This window comes from Silurus meridionalis, chromosome 6 (assembly GCF_014805685.1).
Source record: "Silurus meridionalis isolate SWU-2019-XX chromosome 6, ASM1480568v1, whole genome shotgun sequence".
In the NCBI taxonomy this organism is placed as follows: domain Eukaryota; kingdom Metazoa; phylum Chordata; class Actinopteri; order Siluriformes; family Siluridae; genus Silurus; species Silurus meridionalis.
The window spans coordinates 30,991,560-31,001,559 of NC_060889.1; the positions used below are offsets into that span (position 1 = coordinate 30,991,560).

General features: G+C 38.1%; 1 protein-coding gene across 1 annotated transcript in view; it reads left to right on the forward strand.

The window, feature by feature from the left end:
* The first annotated feature begins 60 nt into the window (after positions 1-60).
* The window catches only part of greb1l (GREB1 like retinoic acid receptor coactivator), a 30,803-nt gene continuing 20,863 nt past the window's right edge, over positions 61-10,000 (forward strand). The window contains 3 exon segments of the mRNA XM_046852575.1: positions 61-318; positions 8,320-8,436; positions 9,960-10,000. The exon segment at positions 9,960-10,000 is cut by the window's right edge and continues 119 nt beyond it. Of these exon segments, the coding sequence (XP_046708531.1) occupies positions 9,963-10,000 (38 nt within the window). The 5' untranslated portion in view covers positions 61-318; positions 8,320-8,436; positions 9,960-9,962.

A 10,000-nucleotide genomic window follows, 5' to 3' on the forward strand; every position in this document is an offset into this window, starting at 1 on the left:
CGATCGTCTGTGTGTGTGTGTGTGTGTGTGTGTGTGTGTGTGGCTCAGATAGAGCTCCAGTCAGGGACAGAGGAACAGTGGCTTCAGGACTATCATGAGCACAGATGTGGGAGCTCCAGAGCTGAGGTGAACTTCTTACTGTTTCGGAGTGGAATACTTTTTTTGGATTGGACCCCCACACATACACTCACACACTTACACACACACACACACACACACACACTTCCACACTGTAAACACACAGTACACACATGGACAGCATGGATGTTGTGAATGGGTTTTTGCTGTGACACTGGGAGGCATGGAGACGTGTTGAAGGTACGTACACGTGATGGTAGACATCACGTCTCATTCTCTCGTTCTCACCAGCATGCTGTCAGTGAGCCGAATGCAGGCTTCTCTTCTCTTCTCTTCTCTTCTCTTCTTCTCTTCTCTTCTCTTCTCTTCTCTTCTCTTCTCTTCTCTTCTCTTTCTTCTCCTGACACTCAGCTCTTCAGCTCATCAAGGTTGTGCTGAGGGTCACAAAGCTGAAGGAACTTGGACACCTCAGGATTCGGGTTTTTTTTGCAGCAAAGCTTCTCGTCTTAAACAGCTAGAAATGGGTTTTGGATATATACGATCAAATGTAGTCGACTGTTTGATGTTTTACTAAAACACACACACACACACACACACACACACACACACACACACACACACACACACACACACAAAACATACACAAATTCAGTTTCAGTCAAAATTAATTTATTCTCTTCTCCTATTTTTTTTCTTTTCCTTTTTTTTCAAAAACCTTTTCTTACTCTTTTATTTTGTTTTGATTTTGTTCTTTAAAAAAAAAATCCCCATTTTTTTAAATCCTGCTCCATTCTCACACTTATATTCTGGGTTTTTTTGTCTTTTTTTATTTCTTTTTTTTTTTTTTTTTACAAAACCTGTTTCCACTCTTTTCAATTCTGTTAATTTTTCCCTTTTTTTGTTGTTCTTTCTGTTTCTACTCGCTTCCATTCTGTTTTTTTTTTCTTTTATTGTCAAAATCTATTTCCACTCTCTGGCATTTTATTTATTTATTTATTGTTTATATTTATTTATTGATTTGTTTGTTTGTTTGTTTTCTTTTTTCTGATCAGACTTTCTACATTTAAACTGCAATTTTGCAGCAAACTAATCATTACATTTCGTTTTCCTTTAATTTTCAAAGCCACCAAAAACTCTTTGTGTTTAATTTATTGATTGGCTCATTGTTTTGTTCCTGATTAAAGAAACAGAAGGAGCAGATGATTGGAGTAAATAATTAATCCTGCTGTAGTTGCTGAGTTGGAGGTTTGAGAGACGTTTCTGATCATTGTGATTTTATTGCACATTATTATTTAAAAGGAAAGAAAAAAAAGTAATATGAACTAAAATGTAAGTAAAAAATATAGAGCTGCTTAAAAAGTAAGTTGAATATAAAATGATTGGAGAAACATCTCCTGCCTGCACCCTCTCCTTCAAAACATCCAACAATATTCCAGAAATTCCTGTCTTCAAATTTCTAATTAAATAATTTCGATTTTGGACGATTTGAATATAAATTAGACATTTTATTTCTTATTTATATGTAATATTTTTGTATGCATGAATGTGTATAAATGAGATTTTTAATAGTTGAGGATGATGATGATGAGGAGGAGGAGGATTTGGTTTGGATTTGAGCTCAGCAGCGTTACGTGCCACCATGTGGCATTGGAACACCAGCGTGAGAAGTAATAAAGAGGTGTTTGTGATCTTCAGCCTTCATGTGTCTCTAAATCTCAGTTTCCTCCAAACGTTATGAAGAATTTGGGGCGACTGGAGTCGGGTGATGGGAGAAACCCGGGTCAGAGCTGCAGCTCCCCTCACTGACATCTATATATACAAATCAAGAGAGAAAAGGAAAGAATGGAGAGAGAGAGCGAGAGAGAGAAAGAGAGGGGGGGTGATCTCTAACAACACTTGAACTTTGGAAGACAGTAAAGATTAGATTTTTTTCTTTGTTTACCTTGTTTGGTTGGTTGGTTTGCTAGTTGGTGGGTTGTTTGTTTGTTTGTTTGTTTGTTTGTTTGTTGGTTGGTTGGTTGGCCAGTCTGTTGTTTGGTTGATTGATTGTTTGTTTGGTTGGTTGGTGAATTGTTTGTTTGTTTGTTTGGTTAGTAGGTGGGTTGTTTGCTTGTTTGTTTGTTTGGTTGTTTGGTTGGTTTGTGGGTTGTTTGTTTTCGGTTGGTGGGTCGTTTGTTTGTTTTTTTATTCGTTGGTAGGTTGTTTGTTTGTTTGTTTGTTTGGTTGGTTGGTTGTTTATTTATTTGTTTGTTGGTCGGTCGGTCGGTCTGTTGGTTGGTTTGTTTGATTGTTTGTTTGGTTGCTTGGTGAGTTGTTTGGTTGGTTGGTTAGTTGGTTGGTTGGTTGGTTGGTTGTTTATTTGTTTTTGGTTGGTTGATAGTTTTACTAAAAATAACTCAGTTTATAAAATTAAAGGTGTATTTATAAAAATATAATTTATATTTTTTATAAAAAATTTATAAAAAGTGAAATACTGCTAGTGTGAACATGTAATATAGAACAATTATCTCACCAATTATCTATAATTAATTGATTAATATAAAATCTAAAATGGTCTAATTATATTCAATTTCCAGAAAATTTTAGGAAATTTAAATAAGCAAAAATAAACATTTTAGCGCAAAAAAAACCCTAAAACACACAAAGTTTCTACAGCATCAGAATATTATACGTATTTAGTGCAAACATCTTGCTGTATTGTGTCACTGATAATTATGATGTGTGTGTGTGTGTGGGGGATGTAGGCGTGTGTGTGTTTGAGGACATTGCGTCTACTTCAGGTTTAGTTTTGTCTCTGTCTCCAGGTCATGTCCTCGTTTGTATCTCGTGTTTTAAAGCGGGTTGGTCTGGCAGGTTTAGTGTGTGTGTGTGTGTGTGTGTGTGTGTGTGTGTGTGTGTGTGTTCAGAGATACTCCGTTTTTCCACCCTTCTGTAGTTCTTCCTCCTGTTGGAGAACACAATTGTATTTGTAAACAACTTGTTTCACTTGAACTTGGAGACCCAAACCTGCTCCAGCATGACACTGCCCCTGTGCACAAAGCAGCTCCGTGAAGATCTGCTTCACATTAGAGTGGAAGAGCTCCTGCTGTAGAGATCTTACTCTTGTAGGTGTATAAAATCTTACAGGAATTTCCACAAAATAGAGTGGAACATCTTCCCATTATAGTGGAGGTGATTAGAAGAGCAAATGGAGACTAAAAAAAAAGCACATGCCAATTTTATGGTCAGGTGTCCAGTAATGTCTGCTTGATTGACAATATCACTTAATAGCATTACATCTGGTGTATCTTCAACTGGTGTATCTTCATCTGATTTATCTTCATTTGGTCTATCTTCATCTGATCTATCTTCATCTGGTCTATCTTCATCTGATCTATCTTCATCTGGTCTATCTTTACCTGGTCTATCTTCATCTGATCTATCTTCACCTGGTCTATCTTCACCTGGTCTATCTTCACCTGGTCTATCTTCATCTGGTCTATCTTCACCTGGTCTATCTTCATCTGGTCTATCTTCATCTGATTTATCTTCATCTGATCTATCTTCATGTGGTCTATCTTCATCTGATCTATCTTCACCTGGTCTATCTTCACCTGGTCTATCTTCATCTGGTCTATCTTCACCTGGTCTATCTTCATCTGGTCTATCTTCATCTGATCTGTCTTCATGTGGTCTATCTTCATCTGATCTATCTTCATCTGGTCTATCTTCACCTGGTCTATCTTCACCTGGTCTATCTTCATCTGGTCTATCTAGAGTGGAGATTTGAGGCATTGATCTTTGATGAAGACTTTTTAAGGAACACACTTGCGAGTTATGTTCTGTTTGTGTGTGTGAGGGGATTTACAGTTGGGGATTAATTATAGTGGCCAAGATTTCACACACACACACACACACACACACACACACACACACACACACACGATAGTTAATGATGTAAGTTGGTAAGTTAGGTGTGTTTGGAGACGGAATGTGCAGTGTGTGTGTGTGTGTGTGTGTGTGTGTGTGTGTGTGTGTGTGTGTGTGTTTAACAGAGACTCAGGATGATCAGATAAAGTGGACTCAACCTGCAGGCGTCGCTGTAAACGCTGTTTAAATGTCATTATCAGTTGGACTGATCCGTGTCGTTCCTGAGGGCAGGACAGGCCACGCCCCCTCACTGTTACTCAACAAATCCATTTATAAAGCTGTTTAACAATTCACTCGAGGCCTTCAGAGTCTCAGCCCTAGTTATATAGTGTATATACACACACTCAGTAGGGTTTGATGTCTGTGATGTTTGGAACGGGATGGTGGGATTGAAGGTCTTGTTCGTTTGCATTTCAGCATTTGAGTAATTTAAATGTATCCCCATATGTATGTGATGCTCAGACATGTCCTGAATAAAGCTGGTGTAACAGAGCCGTTTCACAGCAGGCATTTAGACATGAAACTGTAGGACCAATCCAGCTGTTATTTAGGGTTCCAGTTCATTTAAGTTTATGAGAGACAGACTCCTGTTATTGCTCAAGTGTACGACGAAGTCCCACTAAATACTTTCTGTATTAGAGTATAGAATCTGATATTTTAATACCGAATACAAATTGTCTAGTTATATTCTACTCAAGAGCCTGAGAAATCACTCTGTACGGTTATTATACAATCTAATAGGAGCCTAAGACCTGTACAATACTGTACAATAAAGTGGTGTATTACATTACATTTCTCTACACTGAAATTGTTATTTATTCATTTGAGTAAAAAGGTTTTTATTGTAATTCTGTTCTTACAGAGAAATTTCCTTAGAAAAAAGAATACCCTGACCCAGTACACCGACCCACCAGACCAATCCAAAATCCTGACCCAGTACACCGACCCACCAGACCAATCCAAACCCCTCACCCAGTACACCGACCCACCAGACCAATCCAAAATCCTGACCCAGTACACCGACCCACCAGACCAATCCAAACCCCTGACCCTATACCTCAACGCAATACCCTGACCCATGACCTGGTACCCCAATCCAATACCCCGACCCTATATATTGATCCAATATCCTGACTTAATACCCCAACTCAATACCATAACCTTAGTATTAATACCCCAACTCAATACCATAACCTTAGTATTAATACCCCAACTCAATAACATAACCTTTGTATTAATACCCCAACTCAATACCAAAACCTTAGTATTAATACCCCAACTCAATACCAAAACCTTAGTATTAATATCCCAACTCAATACCATAACCTTAGTATTGATATCCCAACTCAATACCATAACCTTAGTATTAATATCCCAACTCAATACCATAACCTTAGTATTAATACCCCAACTCAATACCATAACCTTAGTATAAATACCCCAACTCAATACTATAACCTTAGTATTAATACCCCAACTCAATACCATAACCTTAGTATTGATACCCCAAATCAATACCATAACCTTAGTATTAATACCCCACCTTAATACCATAACCTTAGTATTAATACCCCAACTCAATACCATAACCTTAGTATTGATACCCCAAATCAATACCATAACCTTAGTATTAATACCCCAACTCAATACCATAACCTTAGTATTAATACCCCAACTCAATATCATAACCTTAGTATTAATATCCCAACTCAATACCATAACCTTAGTATTAATACCCCAACTCAATACCATAACCTTAGTCTTAATATCCCAACTCAATACCATAACCTTAGTATTAATACCCCAACTCAATACCATAACCTTAGTATTGATACCCCAAATCAATACCATAACCTTAGTGTTAATACCCCACCTTAATACCATAACCTTAGTATAATACCCCAACTCAATACCATAACCTTAGTATTGATACCCCAACTCAATACCATAACCTTAGTATTAATACCCCAACTCAATACCATAACCTTAGTATTGATACCCCAAATCAATACCATAACCTTAGTATTAATTCCCAACTCAATACCATAACCTTAGTATTAATACCCCACCTTAATACCATAACCTTAGTATTAATACCCCAACTCAATACCATAACCTTAGTATTAATACCCCAACTCAATACCATAACCTTAGTATTGATACCCCAACTCAATACCATAACCTTAGTATTGATACCCCAAATCAATACCATAACCTTAGTATTAATACCCCAACTCAATACCATAACCTTAGTATTAATACCCCAACTCAATACCATAACCTTAGTATTGATACCCCAACTCAATACCATAACCTTAGTATTAATACCCCAACTCAATACCATAACCTTAGTATTAATACCCCAACTCAATACCATAACCTTAGTATTGATACCCCAAATCAATACCATAACCTTAGTATTAATACCCCACCTTAATACCATAACCTTAGTATTAATACCCCACCTTAATACCATAACCTTAGTATTAATACCCCAACTCAATACCATAACCTTAGTATTAATACCCCAACTCAATACCATAACCTTAGTATTAATACCCCAACTCAATACCATAACCTTAGTATTAATACCCCAACTCAATACCATAACCTTAGTATTAATACCCCAACTCAATACCATAACCTTAGTATTAATACCCCACCTTAATACCATAACCTTAGTATTAATACCCCAACTCAATACCATAACCTTAGTATTAATACCCCAACTCAATACCATAACCTTAGTATTAATACCCCAACTCAATACCATAACCTTAGTATTTCCTGTTAAATATAAAAGGTGGATATACAAAAAAGAAAAGATTGGAATGTTTGAATTTCATCAGATCCTATAGCACAAAGAAATGTTTTTAATGAATATCTTTTAATTAAATATTTATTATTATTATTATTATTATTATTATTATTATTATTAAAATTATATTATTATTATTATTATTATTATTATTATTATTACTACTACTGTATTACTATTATATTATTATTATTATTATTGTCATTTCTATTATTATTATTACTATTATATTATGTTATTATTATTTATTTTATTATTATTTTTATTATTATTTATATTTTACAATTGATTATATCCGAGTGTGTGTGTGTGTGTGTGTGTGTGTGTGATGTTAATGTTGTGTGTATATACAGCTGTTATTTACATCATGTATAGAATGTATTCATAATGTTATTTATTTGGAGAAAAATAAAATAAAGGCAAATTATGGAGTTAGAAGTGCATTATGAATTCCAAAACGAAGAACTTGTGGCACATCTTCCCAGAAGAGTGGAGGTTATTATAACAGCAAATATGGACTACATGTGAAATCTAATGCTCAGGTGTCCACAAACATAGATGTTCTTAGAGATGTTCCTCGTATTTCTTGCAGATTGAGAATGTAGGAGTGGCTGCATTTAAATACAATTAGCTTGTATTACTAGTAATTATTGTCTGTGTGTGTGTGTGTGTGTGTGTGTGTGTGTGTGTGTGTGTGTGTGTGTGTGTGAGTGAAGTGCTTTAGCAGACACACCCCAGGGGGCTTGTGGGATTTGGTCTCGGTATGCTCATCCATCACCCTTATCACTTACAGCTACACGTGTCACACGGCTCCACAATCTGCTGCTCCGTCACACACACACACACACACACACACACACACACACACACTCACACACCGCTCTATCAGCTCCTGTACAGCCGACTTCACACTGACCCCACACACTAACCAGACATTCCACACACACACACACACACACACACACACACACACACACACGTGTGTGAGGTGCATGATATTAATGTTGTGTGTTGTTATATCTGTAGAGGTGTGTGTCTATGAGCTGGGTGTGATGGGAATCTTGTGTGTTGTATCTGTACAGGTGTGTGTGTGTGTGTGTGTGTGTGTGTGTGTGTGTGTGTGTGTGTGATGTTAATGTTGTGTATTGTATCTGTACTGGTGTGTGTGAGGAGTGTGATGTTAATGTTGTGTGTTGTTGTATCTGTACAAGTGTGTGTGTGTGAGGTGTGTGATGTTAATGTTGTGTGCTGTGTCGGTAGAAATGTATGTGTGTGTGCGTGTTTGTGTGTGTTAATGTTGTGTGTTGTTGTATCTGTACAGGTGTGTGTGAGGTGTGTGATGTTAATGTTGTGTGTTGTTCTTTCTGTACAGGTTTGTGTGTGTGATGGTCATGTTGTGTGTTGTATCTGTACAGGTGTGTGTGAGGTGTGTAATGTAAATGTTGTGTGTTGTTGTATATTTATAGGTGTGTGAGGTGTCGGTGAAGTTAATGTTGTGTTTTGTATCTTTAAAGGCATGTGTGTGAGGTGTGTGTGATGATGGACTGGTGGCAGAGTTGCACACTTCCGTCTGACCAGTGATGAAGAGAAGGTGATTCAGTTTCTTCACACTTGGAGAAGAACACTTAAAGGTAGGGTCTCTCTCTCTCTCTCTCTCTCTCTCTCTCTCTCTCTCTCTCTCTCTCTCTCTCTCTCTCTCTCTCTCTCTCTCTCTTTCACTTTCTCTCTCTCTCTCTCTCTCTCTCTCTCTCTCTCTTTCACTTTCTCTCTCTCTGTCTCTCTCTCTCTCTCTTTCACTTTCTCTCTCTCTCTCTCTCTCTCTCATGCTCTCTTTCACTTTCTCTCTCTCTCTCTCTCTCTCTCTCTCTCTCTCTCTCTCACTCTCTCTCTCTCTCTCTTTCTCTCTCTCTCTCTCTCTCTCTCTCTCTCTCTCTTTCTCTATCTATCATGATATAAGCGACTTTGGAATGCTGTTAACTGAGCAGTGAATCGATGCTGAAGGGGTTGGAGGTGTGTGATGAAGCTCCTGTAGATGCTTCACCACTTTTTTTTGACCCCACAAATCTCCTAAATTGCTGTTAATGTTGTCACTAAGTGCTCTGAGCTCCCGGCTGCAGCAGCGAGTGTCACACCAAGGTCATCTTCGTCGTATTTTCTTTCTGTGTTTGACCTCTTAAGCTTACGGCAAGATGGAGCTCAAGGACAAACGTGTGTGTGTGTGTGTGTGTGTGTGTGTGGTGTTTAGCCTGCGTTGCCAATAAACACATCATTAAACCAATGAATATGAGGTGGTGCTGGATGTTACACACCTGGGCCAAGCCAGAAAATGGCAAAAATATGAACCTTTTACTGTTTATATCTTTGCAACACAGGAGAATATTACAGACTGTCTAGACAACTGGATTAGAGCTCCTCCAAATCTGCAGGAGTTGGGGGGTTTTACCCAGATTGTCCATGGGAGAATGTAAACTGGAGACAGAGTCATGGACACTGAGGAGTGAAGGTTCATCCAGCTTGTACGATCCAAAACTTCTTGCAGAACAAACTGTTAAAAAAGTTTCTGCTGGATTTGAAAAGAGTCTGAACACTCATTACAACTTGCTGTATATGGAGGTGTGGTCAGAAAGCCCATGCTGATCCCTGTAACACCATGCAAAGCTCCTACAAGGGCATGAGAACTGGATCATGGAGCAATGGAAGAAGAAGGCCTAAATCAGACTTATCTGGGGACAAGATGGCATGAAGCAACTGCAATGCTCTGGGTGATGCTCCCCCAGGAAACCTTGGGTGTTCTTCAGGAGTTTACTTCAATGTTATGTACTCATGCAGTTCCACCCCTTCACCACAACGCAAACCAGTATTTAAGAACCCTTTGATGAACTTGACATGGTGTTGACCCAGCATCCACACTCCTCCGATCTCAATTTGACCAAAAGTCTGTGGGATGTCCAGCACAAACAATTCTGATCCACGGAGGCTCCACCGCACGACTTCCAAGATCTGCTTCGAACATTTTAGATACCACACACACCAATATCATAACATGGAGTAGTGTTGACCTCCACTGAGTTGTGGTTACATCCCATAATATAAGGGGTAAGGTTGAATAAGGGCGTCTGCCAAATGCATTCAGTGTAAATCTGATCTTTTTCAGATTATGGGGAATTCATACGCTGGGCAGCTGAAGTCGTCTCG